The sequence below is a fragment of the Vigna umbellata genome, chromosome 9 (assembly GCF_029865625.1).
Source record: "Vigna umbellata cultivar VRB3 chromosome 9, Vumbellata_1.0, whole genome shotgun sequence".
Taxonomy (NCBI): Eukaryota; Viridiplantae; Streptophyta; class Magnoliopsida; order Fabales; family Fabaceae; genus Vigna; species Vigna umbellata.
Genome location: NC_142173.1, coordinates 23,788,351 through 23,809,191, shown reverse-complemented (window position 1 = coordinate 23,809,191; position 20,841 = coordinate 23,788,351). Strand labels below are relative to the sequence as shown.

The 20,841-nt window shown below is 31.9% G+C and overlaps 2 protein-coding genes and 2 non-coding genes across 4 annotated transcripts; 3 read left to right on the top strand and 1 right to left on the bottom strand.

The window, feature by feature from the left end:
• Positions 1 to 1,692: 1,692 nt before the first annotated feature.
• LOC148192980 (pentatricopeptide repeat-containing protein At2g01860-like) lies at positions 1,693 to 3,852 on the top strand. The gene is made up of 2 exons (XM_088098301.1): positions 1,693 to 1,850; positions 2,237 to 3,852. The coding sequence occupies exon 2, from the start codon at positions 2,287 to 2,289 to the stop codon at positions 3,721 to 3,723; it is 1,437 nt and encodes a 478-aa protein (XP_087954427.1). The 5' UTR covers positions 1,693 to 1,850; positions 2,237 to 2,286; the 3' UTR covers positions 3,724 to 3,852.
• Positions 3,853 to 8,469: 4,617 nt separating this feature from the next.
• LOC148192979 (putative diphthine methyl ester synthase) lies at positions 8,470 to 11,228 on the bottom strand. Its single transcript, XM_088098131.1, has 6 exons — positions 10,919 to 11,228; positions 10,703 to 10,827; positions 10,394 to 10,623; positions 9,748 to 9,787; positions 9,483 to 9,574; positions 8,470 to 8,907 (listed from the first exon to the last, which is right to left on the bottom strand). Exons 1-6 carry the CDS (start codon positions 11,066 to 11,068, stop codon positions 8,720 to 8,722), a joined length of 825 nt encoding a protein of 274 aa, XP_087954257.1. The 5' UTR covers positions 11,069 to 11,228; the 3' UTR covers positions 8,470 to 8,719.
• Positions 11,229 to 16,726: 5,498 nt separating this feature from the next.
• LOC148192978 (small nucleolar RNA snoR101) lies at positions 16,727 to 16,790 on the top strand. The gene has a single exon (XR_015782442.1). It is a non-coding gene; the product is annotated as a small nucleolar RNA snoR101 (small nucleolar RNA).
• Positions 16,791 to 17,277: 487 nt separating this feature from the next.
• Positions 17,278 to 17,341, top strand: LOC148192977 (small nucleolar RNA snoR101). Its single transcript, XR_015782441.1, has one exon. It is a non-coding gene; the product is annotated as a small nucleolar RNA snoR101 (small nucleolar RNA).
• Positions 17,342 to 20,841: the final 3,500 nt, after the last annotated feature.

Below are 20,841 nucleotides of genomic sequence, written 5' to 3'. Positions count from 1 at the left end.
CTTATTAGTAAATTATATTCTTAAAACATTAAATTTTATTCATAATAATTTAACTTTACTTAAGCACAAATTTATTTTATTTTCAAAATTAATATTGATTTTTTTTCTCTTATAATAATTTTTAAAAATAAATATGTTATTAATAAGTATCATTTTTCTTTTATATTACTTCACTAATGACATTTTAGTAATATTTATTTCTCATTTATTAAAACATTTTTAGTAATATTTATTTCTCATTTATATTACGTCCCTCAATACCATTCACTTAATCCACAACATACTCATCATCAATGATCATATAAACATCACATACTCAAAGTATTTTAAGGATAAAAATTCATTTATAATAATCTAGAAATAATAAATGATGTAATCAATAGACGAGAACTTTTGAATATACTCAAGGTAAGGTATGTAATGAATATTTTGAGCTCATAAAGTCTAACACATTTGTAAAGATTTATAAGGATATATATATTTGAGCTCAACTTATCTCTAAACATGAACCGACAATTCACATACCTAAATTTGAATGTTAACTTAATTCTACACAAATTAGATTATTAAGTTGTATAATATTGGATGACAATATTACATTAACTTATAAATTTACTTTATTATATTAAATCAACTTGTCTCTTTGCTTTATTACATTAAATTAACTTCATTTATATTTTATTTCACAAAACTTGTCAAACTCTTTTTTATTGTCAAAGTGACCTTAATGAACTCTAAATCAGATCGATTGTCGAATAATTGACGAAATGGAGAAAACAAATACTGAAATAAGAAGACTTTGTGCCATTGTTCACCAATAATTTGCAACCATGGAATGTCAAAATAGTTACTAATAGCCATAACCAATGAAATTGTTGTACTTATTAAGGACAATGAACATTCAAGATGACAACTTATTCAAATGGTGCTTCAAATTTCTGTCTTCACACTCATCCCATACACAACGTTTAGTAAAAATGTCGACATAATATTGTTTGAATATGTTGTTTACATACCTAAACAAAGGAAATTCATCATGAATTATGATGATATAGTTGAAACTTATTATGTGTGTAAATTTTTTATGTCATATAATATTGTAATTTCACTTCATTATTTACTTGATCATGAATATTGAATTTCACGACAAAAACAAAAAAAATATATCACTTATTAGTAAATTATATTCTTAAAACATTAAATTTTATTCATAATAATTTAACTTTACTTAAGCACAAATTTATTTTATTTTCAAAATTAATATTGATTTTTTTTCTCTTATAATAATTTTTAAAAATAAATATGTTATTAATAAGTATCATTTTTCTTTTATATTACTTCACTAATGACATTTTAGTAATATTTATTTCTCATTTATTAAAACATCATTTTTATTTATCACATAAATCAAATCTTACATAATTTTTACTTTTAAATTCATCTTCAAATAAAAAAATAACACTCAATTTACTCTCAAATTCCTTTTTTTTTCTCAAATCTTTCGCTCTAAGTGAACAAATGTCGAATACATTCTTGAACAATTGTTTCTGCAGTTATTCTGAAAAAACAAAGCTAAGGTAGAGTTTAAAAAAAAAACATGTAATGGTGTTAATTTATAAAAAACTACAGGTTGCCCTGCATAAAATCAAAGATTTTACCTCAGTCTCAGCTACTAATGATACTGACTACTAAGCCGTGCAGAGGCAACACACTTGTTGTCCTCGCTACTGTAAAATAGATACAGATATATTCTTTTTCTGATTTGGGCAGAGAGCAAATGGTAACTTTTCTCACAGACCCTTTCATTCCTAGAAACCTCTCCCCTCTCCATTAAATACACTCTTCACCAGGTACACTCACCCTCCCCAACGATTTCTCTTATTCCCTAATTTCTCTTATTCCCTAATTTTTCTTATACTCATTTTTCTACAAATTTAGGGATTTGCATTCAGTCTAATCAATATTTTATTCATCAAGTACAATTTGAGAACCTAAAAAAGAAATTATCTTTGGAGTGAATAAAAAACAATTATAGATTTGCCGTTTAACCCGAATGAAATAAAAGCTGTTTGTGTGTTCATGGAATTGAGATTCGTCATCCCAATTCGGCAAGTTCAATTCTTTCCAATAAGAAGTAACTTATTTTTCGGGTTTGGTGCTGAAATATGCACACTATTTGTTTGATAAAAGTTCTACACCGAACAAAATACACACATGACGATTATTTTCTTTGCAGGTTCTGAATGACAATCCAACTGCCACATTTTTAATTCGTACTAGTGAATAATGTACTGCACCTTTTCATTTCCCTGTGTTTATTTTATTCCGGTGGGAAGAATTTGTTGCAACTACAGAAGAGTCACTTTAGCAGCACATTCGAAAAGAAGAAGACCACCACCAAAGGATAATCGGTATCGACCATATCCTAAGCAACCTCCAGATTTTGGTGTTAATTTGTTCTTGAAGAAGCCTAGCACCACCTCTAAACCAACTGAGGATGATTTTGATATCAATGAAGAGAATGACGAAGAGGAGGATGAAAATATTGGTGTTGTTTGGGAATCAGATGAGCTTGAAGCCATCTCATCACTTTTCCAAGGTAGAATTCCGCAAAAGCCTGGAAAATTACATCGAGAAAGGCCTCTTCCTCTCCCAGCTCCCTACAAGCTCCGACCTTTGGGGCTACCCAAACCAAAAACACAAGTAAAATTGACAGCTCCAACTGTAGTTTCTTCACGGGCTTCTATGGCTAAGAAAGTGTACAAAAGCCCAAGTTTCCTAGTTGGACTGGCAAGAGAAATGAGTAGACTTGGTCCAGCTGAAGATGTATCTAAAGTTCTTGGGAAGTGGGTGCAGTTCCTGAGAAAAGGGTCGTTGTCATTGACAATAAGGGAATTAGGTCATATGGGATTCCCTGAGAGAGCTCTGCAGACATTCTTATGGGCACAAAATCAACCACACCTCTTCCCGGATGATTGGATTCTGGCCTCAACTGTTGAGGTCTTGGCTAGGAACCATGAGTTAAGAATTCCGTTCAACATTGACCAGTATACTGGTCTGGCAAGTCGTGCGGTATTGGAGGCAATGATCAAGGGTTTTATAAAGGGTGGGAACCTTAGACTTGCATGGAAGGTTCTAATAGTTGCCAGAAGGGATAAAAGAATGTTGGATTCTAGCATTTATGCTAAGTTAATATTAGAACTTGGAAAGAACCCTGACAGACACAGGCATGTGTTGCCCTTGTTGGATGAACTTGGAGAACGAGAAGAATTGAATTTAAGCCAGCAAGATTGTACTGCTATAATGAAAGTATGTGTTAAGATGGGGAAATTTGAAGTAGTTGAGAGCCTGTTTAGTTGGTTTAAGCAGTCTAGCTATCAACCAAGCATAGTTATGTTCACTTCTGTTATTCACAGTCGTTACACAGAGAAGAAATACAGAGAGGCATTGGCTGTAGTTTGGGAGATGGAGTCTTCTAATTGCCTTTTTAACCTTCCTGCTTATCGTGCAGTAATAAAACTGTTTGTTGCTCTGAATGATCTATCTAGGGCCATGAGATATTTTTCAAAACTTAAAGAGGCTGGATTTTCTCCCACTTTTGGCTTATACAAGGACATGCTTCAAATTTACATGGCCTCTGGGAGGACTGCGAAGTGCATAGAGATCCGCAAGGAGGCTGAGATAGCTGGTTTCAATCTAGATAAATATCTGGTGATAAATTAAAATTTGTAGACTTGAAGATCCTGGAAGCATTGTCATTGTTTTACAAAATTGTAAATCCCTCTGTCTAATATAATCTCGCTGTAAATTTTCCCAGTTTCAATACAAGTTGTTCCTCCAATTCTTTCCCAATCCAATTTACTCTTCATGCATTCTTTACTGTTCTTATATGATTTCAAGTTGTTTTTGTTTTGGATTTTAGTTCTTGCACATCTTTACGTTCTGTTTTCTTCTTGCTTGATGAAATTGATTTTACAACTCTTGATCATAATTAGATTTTGACTGACTCCTGAAATCTTGTGAGATTTCCATTTCGGGATTTTGACTGACTCTTGAAATTCTCCTTCAAAGAATTTCTTGCCTTTATTGATGTTTCACAAACTATCTTTCTTAGCATCCATACCCGTTTTTCCCTCTTTCTTTCCTTTCATGATAGATTTCTCACTTCCTTTTGAGTCCCTTTCTTGATTTTGGTATTCCTGTATCATTTCTTTCAATTCTTGGAAACTTTTCCTTAATTTGACTATGGCTCTACCCCGTTTTATGGTCAATCTTTCCAAGGCACCGACTCTCCCTTCCATGCTTACAACCCATCTTGATTTGGCAAGTAGAACCAATTTGTTAGGAATCCAGAATTGAAAAGAGAAAGAAGAATAGTATTCTTTATTGTATAAACTGAAAATAACACAAATCCATAATGCTGTCATTGATAGATTTAGTTGTGATTCATGATCCTGTGCAATAGCATCCATGTTTAGCATACAGCTTTCATATTCTAGCATCGTTTGGTACTTTTTCAATTTAACACATTGCATTTTGTAGAGCATGGTTACAACACCACGAAGGTTACTGCCACCCTTAGGATCAAGAAGTGACTTAGATTATGTGTATTTCTTACATGATTAAATGTCATCCTTCATCACATCTCATTATTCTAGATGTGTAGGAACCATTGCATATGCAGTTTATCTCTGTTAGAGATATTATCTATATTTTATATTTATCTTTTATCTTTAGTTAGTGTTATTATTTTTTATTTGTATTTTGAGCTTAACCATTTTTTTTCTAGTATAAATAGAGAATCCTATGAGATTAATCTCATACATAGTTTTCACTAAATTTAACATGGTATTGTCAAGTTATTTTGAGGAAAAACAAATTTTTGTTGCCTCTATCACGACACCTGTTGTTGCCCGCGGCAGTGCCATCTACTGCTGCCGGTGGCATCATCGTCTACTGCTGCTACTACTGGAGTTCCAGTTTCAACTGACGATCACAGTTTTGATCGTTTCGGCCAAGCGACCATTGTGTTGTCAAGACGCTTTCATCGGAGCTCCTATGTGCGCTCAACGCCTTTTGAAGTTGTGGATTTGCTCCCTTTTCCGTTGTGCATGGTAGCACATCTCGCAGTGATTTAGAGCGTTGAGGTCGCTCTTTTTCCTCTTTCAAATTTGTTGTGCATGGTCGCGCGTCTCAGCCAATTTAGAGCGTCGAGGTCGTTATTTTTCCTCTTTTAGGTTCGTTGTGCATTGTTGCACGTCCCATCTCCTATCAGGCAACTATTTAGAGCATTGAGGTTGCTCTTTTTTCCTTTTTCAGGTGTCTTGGTTGGAGTATCTTAGATTTTTAAGGTTTCTCTCTCCTGTTCATCAATGACTTCTTATGTTGTTGTCCCTTTTGACCTCCCTTCTATCACCATTGTGTTTGATCTGTCCATATATGCTTTTTCTCCCGTGGCAAAGATGATTTTTGTTAGTTTATTTATAGCCGTGGTGACTCTTCAACAATGACCTCTTTATTCACTGGAGGTCAACAATACATTCCTCAATGGTGATTTGTAAGAAAAGATTTACATGGAAAAACCTCTCAGATTTGTTGCTCAGAGGGAGTCTTCTGGGTTGGTATTTTGTCTTCAATGTCGTTTTTGCTAATCATTAGCAATTTGGTGTCACTTAAGTATAAAAAACAGATATTTTTACTAAGTCTTTAATTATATTAGTAACAAGTTTGGTTAATAGGATTTGTATGCACCAGCTTGAGAGGGAGTGTTGGATATACTATCTTTATTTTATATTTATCTTTTATCTTTAGTCCGTTTGTTATTATTTCTTATTTGTGTTTTGGGCTTAGTACATATTTCTTCTATTATAAATAAAGGATCCTATGTGTATATTCAACACAAGAGAGATTAATCTCATACATAATTTTCACTATATTCAACTATCTCCATTCATAGTATTTTCTTTTCATTCTGCATTGGATAGCATTTTGGACAGAATTTATGTTGAATCTTCATATCTGCATCAGGTTTTGTAAATCTGTAAAATTCAGGTTTCAGTTGTAGGTTTTTAGCCATGCATGCATTCATTGCTTTTAGCTTGTATTATTCATTCATAAATATCACTTTAAACTTGTTCCAATTACTGCATGTATATTTTCTGCATTAGCATTATAAGAAAGCAGATTTGGTCTTAAACATGTGTACATATGCTGTCAAATCTGCTAGTTTTAGGTTCACATGCATGATTTCAGTTTTTGCATTCCATTTAGCATTATAACTGCATATTACTCATTATTAGGATAAATTAGACTTGTTACATGCATTACTTCATAAAATTCTGCCACGGGATGTTGTGTTTTCTTGGAGGAAATATTATTTTTTGGAAAAGTAAGAGTGAAACAACTCCTAGAGTTTAAATTCTTTGAAATTCAGACAATGAAGGTATTGTGATAACCAAGTTACTCTCCACATTACGTCGAATGTAATATTCCATAAGAGAACTAAACACATAAATTGATTATTGATTGTCATTTTATTTAGAAAAATTTATTGTAAAAAAAAATTTGTATTGAGTTTATCGGATCAAATGACCAACTTACAAATATATTGACTAAGTCCTTAAAAAAACCTCATATTGGTATATATAATTTATATGCTGTAGTTTGATAGGGAGTACTAGGATAAGTATTAAAATCTAGAGAGAAAGTAGTTGTGTTGGGAACTACTTTCTGCTGTGCCTGTGATTTATTTCTAGTTCTGTACTTAGGAGTCTAATGCAATCTTTAGATCTTTTATTTTCTCATTGTATTATATTTCTATCGTTATAAATAGAAGATCATAAAAGGGGTCTTTCAACCTCTTTAAAATTTATTTTTCTCTCTTTTTTGAATCTTAAGTCTTCCAATCATGAGATCCGAGCCTTCTGATGTTATCCAGCAAAGCTGCACAAGGATGAGCGGGATCAGCATTCAATACCTCATGAGCACTGGACATTTTTATCTAACGAAATAGGTTTAGAATTTAAAATTGGACATTATTATCTCCAAGTGATCAATTCTTCCTGATAAGTTTATTATTGCAGAGAATATTTGAAGTGAATATCACCTCTCTCTACCTCCCCAAATTTGTTGTGTGCTTTCCCACGTATTTTCTTTTGAGTCCATGCCTCCTCCGACCAAGATTACAGTTTCAACATCAATGGAGAGTTACATGATTAATGTTTTATGTGTATGAATTTTATTTGCTGTCCTGATCCTGTTAACTGTTATTTTTTGAATCATTTCTGTTTATTACGAATTTTTATTTGTTGTCCTGATCCTGTCAACTGAGTTCTACATGATGTCGGAAGAAAAATTGCATGCATTAGAAGAAGAGATTAATCAAATTCAAGCAATATCTCAGGTAAGTTAGATAATAGCTTCTGATAGCAAGAACTCTTTACATCAATAGATGAGTTGACATTTTTACATCAATGGAACTCGGAACCAAGTCACATAGTTTTCCAATGAATTTTGTTTCTGCTTCTATGTCTATGGTACAGGAGAAGCAAAAGACACACTGATATGGTTGACTAGGACGAGATCTGATGGTTGTGTCCAAAATAGTTAAGTTGTAGTTCATATATCAATGTCATGTGCCACTTAATCTCATTGAGAAATTGTTAAATGAAGTTTTATTCATGTGATATGTGTGGAAACTGCTGGATTCTAATTGAAGGTGCTAATATGATTATTACCAATGAATCTGCTAATTGTTTTTTTAAAATATTTAAAATTGACTATTATTTTTATTTCTTTTTCATTTCAATCTGTATCATTAATTCATTATTTTCCTAAATTTATCAAATATTTTCTCCAACCATTGCCAAATACTGAAAAGTAAAGTAATATTGCATGAAATGACATTAGTCTGAGAAATCTGGAAATCGCCGTTTCCATGTATTGGATGAAAGGTGTGGCAAACAGTACAGAATGAGGAAACTAAATGTGTAGAAGGATTTTGTTATACTTTTTAGCTAGTTTGTAGTGTAGCTGGGTCCAGCTATTTGCATAATTAAATTTTATTTAAATGAGAAAATTAAAATTTAATAAATTTTAATCATTTTATCCAAGCAATATTTAAAAGATAAAATAATTTTATATTACTTCAATTGAAATTTAACTTATTTTATCTTCCAAAATTTTTGGAAGTTATATTTATCAGAATGAGTTAATTCATTCATTGTTCAAACCCTTGCTACTACCAGGTAATACACTTTATTTAGCATAATTTTGTTCACAAAAGAAACAACTTTATAATGGTGTCCTAGTCGTTATAGGTCGAATTTAAGAAACAAAATAAATAATAGAAAAATTCATAACACGAGTTGTTATAGAAACAAAAAAAAAACATCAACAGCGAACTAGGCTAAGCAGAACATCATAAACCAAATTATTTAATAAACTAAGCAAAGACTAGAACACAGGATCTGATAGAAAGCAAAATAACATAGGTGCCAATTTCAATTGGATATATAGTTACAACTGAGAAAATAATCACTTTTGGGGGGCTGAATACATTTCAAGACCCATAACTCTCCATCCACCAATGAATTTTAGTTAAGTTTTAGCCCTGATTAGAAACAAAATTGTTTTACATAAAGAGCAAAAATAAAGGGCCCCTACAAAAAACCAGCAAGTCCCTTATGCTAAATTAAATTGGTCCTGCTGTCTTAAGTATCTATGTCCTGCATCTGTAAAAATCCAGCATTTCTTCCTCCACAGGATGGGTATTGCCTGCTATGACAAGGCAATGTAAAGGTGCTCCAAAATCAATTAACTGCAACTGCTTCATTGTTCCAGCTACTATTATCTGATCTTCACTACCAAGCCGTGCAAGCCCAACACACTCGGTATCCTCAGTATAGGCTACAAGGCAAACAGGGGAAGGACACTATAAACTAGATGCATATATTTCTTGTGACAAATATATATAAAGTATAAGCGCTTACCACAGTGAAGATTGGATCCTGATGAGAAAATACTAGGGCATACATTTAAGAACCACAAATAAAGACATGGGGCAGAGAAACAAGGACCATAATTACATAAGTGACTGATCTTTAACAACACCTCAAATATCTTTGAAAACAAAGCAATTTGACATGTAAAAAATCTAGAACTGGTGATCATAATATACAGTCAACAGACAAATTAGGATACAGCCAATGATTTGGTAAAAGCAAGGAATTGATAAATTCTCCAGATAAGAAATGTACTATTTCACCTTAACAAATACGCAGCCAAGAGAGCAGATTACAAAAGCATGGAAACTTATGAATGTCTGTGGGAATGGGAATGGATTCAAACATTCAAGAAGTCATAAGGTATCCAGCCCAAATTTCAAAGGTCTAAAAACATTTGAAATTAATGCAATCAAGAAGCAAACAATTTACAGTTGAAATTTATCAAAACTACTGTGGTGTTAATGCTTAGGAACTCACCAGATTCTTCACGATCTTGCATAATCTCCAAAAGCTGCTCAATGGCTGTGTTTATCGTCATATATCTGGGTGGTTCATAAGCTTTTTTTCCTCTGAAATGACCACAATAAAAAGGATACATGAAACATACAAAGAAAAGCCTCAAACTAAACAATTCAATGAATGTCATAATACTACCAGAACATTACAATGACTGACAGAACTTCAGCAACACCTACACGAGAAACAGGAGAAAGAGAAAAAAAATACTATTTTGAAAATCAACCTGCACAAAGATTCTAGTGTGGGCTCCTTCACGCGAATATCTGTAACCATACCAAATTGGAAATTATATTAGCTCTCTCAATACGCAAAAAGGAAGAACCTTTAGCACACTAGTCAAAGAAGAAAGTTTTCCTCTAATGTCCTTAACTTCAGATGGTACAATCTTTTGAACATGTTATTGAATAAAATAACAAACTCTTATGCTAACTATCTTTTAGTTATTTACGCCACACTCTAGGCTTTAACATTACATTCCAAGAAGCAGAAGATAACAAGTTCAATAAAAAGGTTTTGAGTTCACTAATCAGCAATGAAGGAAAAAGCACACACAACATATATCACACTGTTTCATATAGTACCTACTGAATCAGACTATAATGAATTACAAGTACAAGAGAGACATCAGGTTCGTTATATCTACAGAACAATTTCCTTCACCGAAAAATTAATACAAGAAAACATAAATAAAACAAATTAAGTTTTTACATAAACTAAAATTAGCTCACATATATTAAAAATTAACTTATTAGGAAGCTAGCAGGAGCAAGTTTCAAACATAGTTTAATTTTTCTTCTTATTTTCTTCTCTCACAAGCTACAAAGAAGATTATCCAAGCAAATTTTAAAGCACAGATAACAGATAGTAACCTAACAAGCAAAGAGTGTGCAGTCCCATGAGTCGGTTTCTCTGAATCTTTTCATAGAAGCTATCAGGTCTCCATGTCTCAGTAAAGAAAGGTATAGAAACAGTCTCCCCATATCGGTAAAGCTGCAGACCACAAATTCCAATAGCATTCATCACAGATGCATTGTGCACTATTTTGACATCAATTCCCATATTCTTGGCTCGAACAACAAGATCACTGTGAGTGGTAGCCCTGGGAAAAACAACAATAAATAAACCGTGAATAATTTGATGGAAGAAAATGTTGCACTGAGAAGAAAGCAATAGCATACCCAAAAGGGTCCCCAACGACGAGAAAAGCAACGTGGTCATGGTGAGCTTGGGCAAGAATTTCATGGGCCTTTTCTTCTACCATTTCTCTGTCGGCAAGAATAATGGGTTTACCGTATAATTTTTCCTAAGAAGATGAAAAGAGTGAAAATTGAAGTGAAAATTGAAGAGGGAAAGAGTAATGGGAAAGGAAAGGAATGAGAGATAAAAGACGGTACCAAGTTGGAGATGCCATTGGTGGAGAGACCAAAGGAGAGGAGGGAAGTGTAAGCTTCCATATAAACCTTGTGGCACTTTTTCACAGCTTCCAACCCCTTCAAAGTGATATCTTGTTCATCACCCAATCCCAAACCAATTATGTATAACATTTTTGTTCTCCAAGCTTTGATCTTTGCTCTTGAAATCAGAAAAAACCACTTACTTCACAACGAGAGATGAGTCTGAGAGAAAGAAAAGAGTGCGGTCGTGTTGCAGGGGTCACTCCTAGGTTTTCTCACTCCAAGGGGAAGAGGGAAACTGCAGTCTCTTTAATTCTTACACTTTCTATTAACAAAAAAAAAAAGTCTTAAAAAATACCTAATTCAGATATGTATGTTTTTGAAATGGATCAAAATAATTAAGTTATTTCGAAAATTAATTATATATACAATATGCATAATTTATTACTCAGTTTTACTGAAAAAAAAATTGTTTCTTAAAATTAATTTAAATAAGCTTCATTAAAATATATAGATGGTTTAGTCTGAATTCTGTTTAAGTGTTAATTTTCTTTTAGTATTAGAAAAATTAACTTTATAAAATAAATTAATAACACTAACACATGTATTTTAATTTTTTTAAAGTGTTAAAATCTTATTTAATTTAGGTTATAATTACTGTAATAAAATATTCCTAAAACATATTTGATTTTCTATTAATTAATATTATATTTTACATTTTCCAAAATTAAAATGTTAAATGTACAACTTAATTCTTTTGTATATTTTAATTATAACTATAACAAACTTAATTAAACTAATTTTATACTAGACTAGTTCAATTTTACTAGAAAAAAAGTGTCTTTACTATTTATAACATTTCCTCGTAGTTTTTTCACCTGTAAGTTTAGTTGTTTGTGTCTAGATTTTTCTGACATATACTTGTCCTGTATTATTTCTAGGTTGTTTTGCTTCGTAATTTGAAAAACTAAGGGCGAATTTAAAGCAAATGATGTTTTTACAACTTACCTTGATGCTTTCTCTTTGCACTTGATTATGAACCTTTTAGGATGACACAAAAATGTTTTATAACGAAGGGCTATTAGAAAGTAATCTTTAGTCTGAGAGAAAAAAAATCTAGCAGAGAAATGAAACGGAGAATTAAGAGGAAGAAAAATTATTCTTGATATTCATGTAAGAGTTCAATGAATACTCGATATACAGGAAACAAGAAGATATGGACTATATATATAACAAGAGGAAGAACAATTCGTCCAAGAGGAAGAGCTGTGGGAGAACATGTATGATTAGCCATTAAAGCATTATATTCAACTTGCATGGCTTGGCTCCAAGAGGAAAAGGCTTTCTTGAAAGTAGATCACTAGTGTAGAATTGGCCTTTAACGTCACCGAGTAGACGTCGGACCACAAAATAATCAACGTAAGTTATTGACCGGTGGCATGTTCATAAATAAGTTGGACACATAGACGTCTGTTAGAAGGGACACCAACGTCTATAGACGTTGGTGCCCCTCCTAACAGACGTCTATGTGTCTAACAGGTAGATGAAAAGTTCTTTTTATCCCCCATATAGACGTCTGATCCCGCCATCCGACGTCTAAATGGCCTGACAGGGTAGGTGAAAAGTTGTTTTAGACGTCATATTAGTGAGGGCTCCAACGTCTAGGCGAGAATAGACGTTGGTGTCCTCTGTGTCCGACGTCTTGTTTGCTGTTAAATCAGAAATCGAACCCGCAGTAATGCGCACTTCATCGTCTTCCTTCTTGCCTTTTCTCTCCGCGGCATTACATTTCCAAGTACGTTTTTGTCTCTTTTGAACCATTTAAACTTACTTTTACTCCAATTAAAATGAGTTTTCGTTGTGTTTTGATGCAGTTTTTCTCGTGTCTTTGGGTAGCGTAGTAACACACTCTCCCTTTGCTAGTTTCCTCGTAAGAAAAGCTCGCGTCTTTTGCATGTCTTATAGCGTTTCAACCCAAAACCGAACCTGGGTCCTTGCCTAGTTCTCATGTCACCGTATTCATGTTCATTGCCGGTTGGAATGGAACTAGGCAAGGACCCAGATTCGGTTTTCGGTTGAAATTCCATAAGAGGTCCAAAAGACACAACCTTTTCTATGACGAAACTAACAAAGGAAGAAGGTGCTACTACGCTACCCAAAGACACGAGCTGTAGTAGACGTTAGTTAATGCCATGTCCGACGTCTAAGGGCACTATAGACGTCGGTTAATAACGTCACCCATAAAGACGTTGGATCGGGATCTGACGTTAAAAGCCCAAAATAACAAACGTCTAAAAGTCCTTTATGCACTAGTGGATGTTCTACAACAATGAGAAGTAAAGTAGGAAAGCTACTTGGTTTAACAATACCAAATTTAGACACAATAGGAGCATTCTTGAGTAGCATGCTGAGTGGGAGAGTCAACAATGGAGGGAATTATTCCAAGAGGAAAAATTTGGAAGGGTGAAGATGACAACAAAGGAGTTTGAATTTTAGTGATAGAAGGAAAAGTGTTTCGATCAAAGATAACATCCTTAGAAATAAAGATCTTGCCATTTGAACTATGACATGAGAAATAACCTAAGAATGTAGAGGCAATAGAACGAAATTGTAATTTATTGGTATTATAGGGATGAGTATGGCGATAAGATGCACAACCAAATATTTTGAAGAAATTGTAGTTAATATCTTTGTGAAAGAGAATGATATATGGTATATAATGAGGGACAACAGAAGAAGGAAGTTTGTTAATAATGTAAATAGTGGTGTGAAAGGCATGATCTCATAAGGACATAAAAAGAGAAGCTTGAGAAAGAAGGGTAAGACTCATTTCAACAATATGACAATGTTGACTTTCAAATACATCATTTGGATGGTAAGTGTGAGGATAAAGTAGACGATATAAATGCAAAAAGAGGTAAGATATTGAGTAAAAAATCTAAATATTCACCCATTTCCACCCAATATCCTTCTACTTCTTTAGTTTCCTAATTTAATTGAAGTTCGGTAGAGGCTTAAACTGTTTAAATATATGTAAGGTCTCATATTTGTATTTTAGAAAATAAATCTAAGTATATATATATATATATATATATATATATATATATATATATATATATATATATATATATATGCTATACGCATCAGTAAAGGAAACAATAATTGTTGTCCATAGAAGATTGAATATGTGAAGGTCCTAATGTGTGAGATGTTAGTAATAACATCAAGGGTTAGAAATTAAGGATCGAGGGTCGATGATCGAGGATGAATGATCGATGATTGGGGAACGAATAATCAGATTTGATTGATTTGTTATGTATAGAGGATTAAGAATTATATTGTTATTACTTTATGTATGGGGTGTTTGATTATTGTTAATATAATTAGTATATATGCATCTTGTTTTTATGATTGTTTTATCGGTAATTTATCTCATACGTGTGTGTTTGTGAAAATGAAATTATTGGCAATGATCGTATAATATATTATACGTGAGCAGATGATATTGTAGATGTTTCATAAACATGATAAACGTGAGAGGTGACGAGGGAATGATTTAAGTTTCTTTAAAAGTTCTTTTGATATAGACTTTTGAGACAATGTAATTTGAAGTTATCTCTATTCCTTCGTTATTTTCATTATTTGTGAATAATGTAATTGAACAAGGCTTTTGAAATAATGCAAATTGATTTGTTTTCGCAATAAGTATTGATGAATTTTGAATATATGTTTCTACGCTGTAAGAAAATTTTAAAATATACAGTTTTTGCAATAACCCATGACACCCCGAATATGGGGCATTACATTTTGGTATTAAAACCTCGTCTTTGGAAAAAAAACTTTGAGGCTTTTGGGGAGTACACTTGTCTAGCTTTCGTTGTGTGATTGTAATGCATGTGTATGTGTATGACTATGTGGATTGCATTCGTATGTGTATGAATGTGTGGATTGTTATTGAGTCTTTTGTGAAGAAGTTTAATGTCTCTATTTGTATATGGTTTGGTAATCTATGTGTAAATTGTTCTAGAATTGATTTAGTTTTTATTGTGGATCTTTGTGGCTTGTTGTTTGCATGATCAAAATATATATTAAGTCTTTCTTATTATCTATAGTTGTGAATAGATTGTGGCTTTTATTTTGTATGTTTTAGAATACATTAAGTTTGTTGTGATGTTCTTTTGATCTGTTCGGTAATTGTTATGAAAATTTATGTAATTTTTGGGAAAGTATATGGAATTCTGCCTAGTGTATGCTTCCATATGAGTGCAATTTTCGGAAATGAAAATTCTTGAGAAGGATGAATTAAGATATGGGGAAAATAAGGATCTTAGAAATAAAGTAGTATTGAGACTTTGGTCTTTTTGTTTGGTAATTAGCGTTCTTGAGTATACATCTTAGACATAATTATTATATTTGGTAATTACCAAAATTAATTTTCTTAATTGATTTTGTAAAATAATTTAACTCTTAATCCATACAAGAGATAACAAAGTCGGCATGATCTAGGCCGACATGGTGTTGGCCATTATTGAGACGATATGATGTCACCCATTATAAGATTTAATATTGTCAAGAACATATCAATTGTTACACTTGTTAAAACCAAGATGATCTTGATGAATTTGACTAAAATGATCTTGAAATATTTAGTTGTCATAGATTTTAGATGTCAGTGTATAGAAAGATCAAGATGATCTCGAATACATTGTTATATAAAAAGACGAAGATTATATTAGATATACTTAGTACTATATATATTATATATTATATGTCAAATGTTAGTTATTTATTAACGAAGATAATTAAACTCACAACTTTTTATTCATGATCTCTTCAAATCCATCAAACAAATATTATAACTTTCATTAGTTAGAACCCAAAATTTCTCTTATCTTCTTTTCTAAATCTATCAAATCAATCTTATAATTTATAAGTATTAATATATATAAAGATCAATTAGAGATTAATATTGAATTTGGACACATAAAATATTTATTAAAAAAACTCTACACCTTCAACACTTTATTTTGATATAAGATTATTTTGATAAAGGCCGATGATGTGATTTTTTCTTGTTTGCGGGAAATAGTGGAGAAAATATTTTAATTTTGTTTCAAACCAAACTAATTCTCTTTATTTCTATGATATTTTTTTTCCTTTTGACAACCAATACAATATCACTCTACTCCATAGCTCTACGGAAAATGACTGTCAAATGATATATATATTCCCTTTCTTCACCCGTCCAGCCCCTAGCTTGAGTTTACCCTAACTTTTGCCCAACCCTGCACCTCCCGCAATATCTAATCCTTTGATTCTTTCCCTTGACCTACAAATCCCAGCTATATATACAGCCATTGAATTCTCCATCTCCTTAATTCTACTCCCAATCGAAAACCGTAATTTTGTTCTGCAGTAAACCCTTTTCGTATCAAACGTTTGCAATCCCATAAGAGATTCAATAAATTGATGTAGTTTACTGATGTCTCCTTTCTACTGTCGCGACTAAGTTAGAGTTGCGATTTACGTTGCGAATGTTTTGCATTGTACATGTTATGTGCGTGTTTAGTCGTTCTCTAATTTCCCTCTTTGTTGTTAAATTGATAACTGATAAGTTAGTCAGATCTGTTAAATTTTATTATGATGGCAGTCTCTTTTGCTTGTTATAACATTGCGTTTTAGTTTTTGCACTAGCAAGTTTAATTGTTTGTCTGTAGATTTTCTCGTGGTCGTTTGGGCTTAAATGCCCGCTATAATATTTTTGCAATGCCTTGCTGAAATACCAGCGCAAAGTTAATGCTTATGATGGTTTTACACTTGATCTCTGAACTTCAGGTAAGTTCCTGTGTTGACAAGTTTATTCACTGAAGCTTTCTCTTTGCATTTGATTAAAGGCAGGAAAATTTTTATAATGAGGATTGCGGACGTTCTAATTTTTAATGAAACATAATTTTGTTTTGTAGCAAACCCATTTTGTATCAAATATTTGCAATCCCATAAGAGAAGCAATAAATTGATGTATTTTAGTGACGTTTCCTTTCTATTGTTGTGACTACATTAGGATCGTGTTCTTTTACATTGTGAGTTTTTTACATTATGTGCCTGTGTTTGCTTGTTATCTAATTTCCCTCTTTATTGTTGCATTGATATCTGATAAGTTAATTACACCTGTTAGATTTTATTATTATGACAGTTCTTTTGCTTGTTAGAACATTGCGTTTTGATTTTTTTACTAGCAAATTTAATTGTTTGTGTCTAGATTTTGTCGTGCTCGTTTGGACTTAAATATGTGCTATACTATTCCTGCAATGTCTTGCTTCATAAACTGAAATGCAATTGCAAAGTTAATGCATATGATGGTTTTACACTTGATCTCTGAACTTCAGGTAAGTTCATCTGTTGACAAGTTTATTCGCTGATGCATTCTCATTGTACTTGATATTGAACTTGCTAGTAAGGCTAAAACATGTTTATAATGAGGATTTAGGACATTCGAATTTTGAAAGATGTTATCTTATATCAAGTTTTGCATTTCTTTTACCAAAATTTATAACTCTGTATTTGAATCTAAACCTTAAATTCCTTACTCTTGAAAAGTAAAAATAGGCACCTCACATTTTCTGACTTCATTGTTATAATTTAATATATTTTGTCTAAGGAATTTGCCAAAACTCAGAAAATCACATAATCTAAGAAATACATTGGTCTAGTACATGAGTAAGCAAGAAACTCAGAAGAGAAAGAATACATGATCCAGTGATATATAATTTGAAACTTATGAACAAGTAATGCTTTGTGTTTGATGGTGTTTATTCTCTCTATCACTGTGTAAATGACCTGGTTGTCTTCCCCAAGGACTAGCCTTTGTTCCCATTTTCATTCTATTAGGCATTATTTGGAATAGAAGATAACATTTTGATATTTATGGAAATCTAATTGTTTTAGTTAAATTTCTTTCCTTTCCAAAATATATTGTTCGAAAAAAGTAATTTGACTTTCTTTAATTTCAATTTTTTTAACTAGAAGAACTAATTTAATTTTCACCGAATGTACAAGTTTTCAACTTTTAAGTAAGCATGTTATCAGTTATATCACTATTTCTCATAGATAGAAAAGAAGAAAGAAATAGGGGGTGAGGCTGTTAAGTAAGGTCAATTCTCCAGACTTTTCCTTGCTTGAGTTATGTAAGTTTCGTTATTACATATCTTTAAATTTCATTTTTGTGGGTAAGGATGCATGACACTGGTTGAGCAGGCTGAATAGATGTTCTTCCAATTTGGTTGCATTTGCTCCTAATGCAAAGTTTTTGTGCTGCTCCAGCATACTAATATTATATTTTGCCTTACATACTACTTAGCCCATAAATTAGACTTTCCTTTGGTGGGTTTACAATTTCACTGATTGTCACTAGTATATGACTAAGCAAGAAACTCATAGAAGAGAAAGAGTACATGATCTAGTGATATACAATGTTTAACTTAAATTTATGAGTACATTCTTAAAACTTTTATCTTGTAAGTTTTACTGTCTTAATTAATGTTGAAACTCTGATCTTGCTCGGAGGAGGCATCGACTTAAAAGAAAATGCATGGAAATGTACACAACAAATTTAGGGAGTTAGAGAGTATTCACTTCAAAGATTCTCAGCAATAACAGGTTTATAAACCAGAATTGATCACTTGGGCATTATAATGCCCAATTTTAAATTCTAACCCTTTTCGTTTGATAAAAATGGCCTGTGCTCATAAGATTTTAAAAGCTGTTCCCACCCATCCTTATGCACCATTGCCGGATAACATCAGAAGTATCACCTCTCATGATTTGAACCTTAACTTCCAGCAGACTTAGGGAAGACATCCAACTGCCGACAGTTTAGCCAAATTTGGAGTTGGTCATGTAGGTTCTGTTTTGGTGCTTAAACTTGTCATAATTGTTTGTTGATACAACAGGCAGGAGTTCAACAATTAATTTGAACACGTTGTTTGTTATTTGAGGGACTCTTACAATGACGTATGAACAACAGCTTATAGTCATCAAATTCTCCTATATTATATTGTAGATTCTCAATTACAAATCTCAATGCTATAACACGGAAAATTCTAGAAAGTGGGGATTTGAATAATATTTTCGCAAAACAATGTTTAATTTTTTTTTCCAGGAGTTAGACAATGTGTAATAGTTATTAAACACTTAAGTTTAAATTGTATTTAGAAAAACATTTGAAAAACAAAAGTAATAAGACCTATTTATTTTTTACGAGCTCACTTCAAACTAACTAGAAGGTTTAACTTCATTTGGTTAAATTTATAAGTATTTTAATTCACTTATAAAAGAAAATAGTAAAGTATTTTATATATTACAAGAACATAATATCTAATTCTTATAGAGAGAATTTGAAATCAATATAAAGATTTTCAGATCTTGTAAAGGGACTTTTTTTTTTCTCAAAAACAATAGTTAGATGATGTAAGGTTTAGAAAACAGTAGTAAGAGAGATAATTGTTGATTCCGAGATCTTTATTTTTTTTTTCTTTTTTTTTTATGCAATCTTCTTTATATAAGCTTATCTGAAAAAACAATCAATTATTTTGAGCTTTTAACTTTCACTTAAAGATGTATTTTTTTTTATTAGGTCAGATGTTATGTTGCGTCTTATAAAGGTTATTGGGTTGTGTACAGAAGAGATAGATATAAAAAATGAAGAGAACATTCTAAAAATATTTTCATGTTTCTAAATCTTCTTTTAATTTAAATGAAGAAGACATTCTTAGAATATTTTCATGTTTATAAATGTTCTTTTAATTTTGATTCAAGCTTTTGAACGAAAGGTAGTGTACTGAAAAAATTGCATAGAAAAAGAGAACGTAACACAATAGACAAAATAATATTATAACGTACATACAATAAAGCGTTAGACGATCTATTGGATTCGCCTTTTTTGCTGCTAAAAGTTCAACAAACCAAGAACTACCCTTAATGTAGGATAAGGAAGACTCGAGATCAATTCAAAGACTTAGTTCTTGTTAAATTTGAGTAACTAACCTAGGTTAAAAAGAAAAGAAAGAACGTAATTGGTGAAATGGAAATAGGACTTAGTTCTTGTTATGTCTTAAATTTGAGTAGCTAACCTTGGTTAAAAAGAAAAGAAATAATGTAATGGGTGAAATGAAAATTGAATGAATGAATGAATGACTCTAGGTAATAATAAAATGCATGTTCTATCAAAACTATCAAAAGCAAATTAATGCAAAATCTTAAATGCCTAATACAATGTATTTTATGATACAATGGATGTAGGAAATTCTATTCTATCATAACAATGATTAATATGAAGTTAGAAGGTTAAATGGAATGCAAATTTTAGATGTATGCAATTGGGCATTTTTTTTATAGCTTCTAACATATCATTTTAGTGCAAATTTTTCTAATTGCAATGATGTTATATGTACTATGAAATGAATTCTGCATGAATTAATGCAAGAAGGGAGGGATGAATGCAGATGTTGGTTGGTGCAATGTAGAATGGTCATAACTATCAAAGGATGTTCTTATGGTAGCAAAGAATGCAAAGAAATCAGAATTCACAATATAGGATATTCTATTTAACATGTAACAACACTAAAATTGAAGAACTTATGCTATGCAAAGGGAAAAAGATGCTGAAAGATGAAGGAAATAATTATGAATTAGTTGGCAGTAATAAACTTGACAATTGAAACCAAAGTTAAGTGAAAACAACAAAATCAAATGTGTTTCATTTAAAGATATTTGAATTCAAATGTTTTGTCTTAAACAATGGAAAAGAGAATTTAGGAAAATTTGACTCTAAAGTCGATGAGACTATATTTGTGGTGTATTCTCTTACAAGCAAAACATATAGAATTTTCAATAGAAGAACTTTAAAGGGTTAAATATGTTTTTAG

What these genes read in the sequence shown, in the direction of transcription:
- LOC148192980 (XM_088098301.1), top strand. Translation starts at nt 2,287, where the DNA reads ATGTACTGCACCTTTTCATTTCCCTGTGTTTATTTTATTCCGGTGGGA.
- LOC148192979 (XM_088098131.1), bottom strand. Translation starts at nt 11,068, where the DNA reads ATGTTATACATAATTGGTTTGGGATTGGGTGATGAACAAGATATCACT. An exon ending in CCAATGGCATCTCCAACTTG is followed by an intron (nt 10,828 to 10,918) that starts GTACCGTCTTTT and finishes TCATCTTCTTAG; the next exon opens with GAAAAATTATACGGTAAACC. An exon ending in GCAAGATCGTGAAGAATCTG is followed by an intron (nt 8,908 to 9,482) that starts GTGAGTTCCTAA and finishes TTTGCCTTGTAG; the next exon opens with CCTATACTGAGGATACCGAG.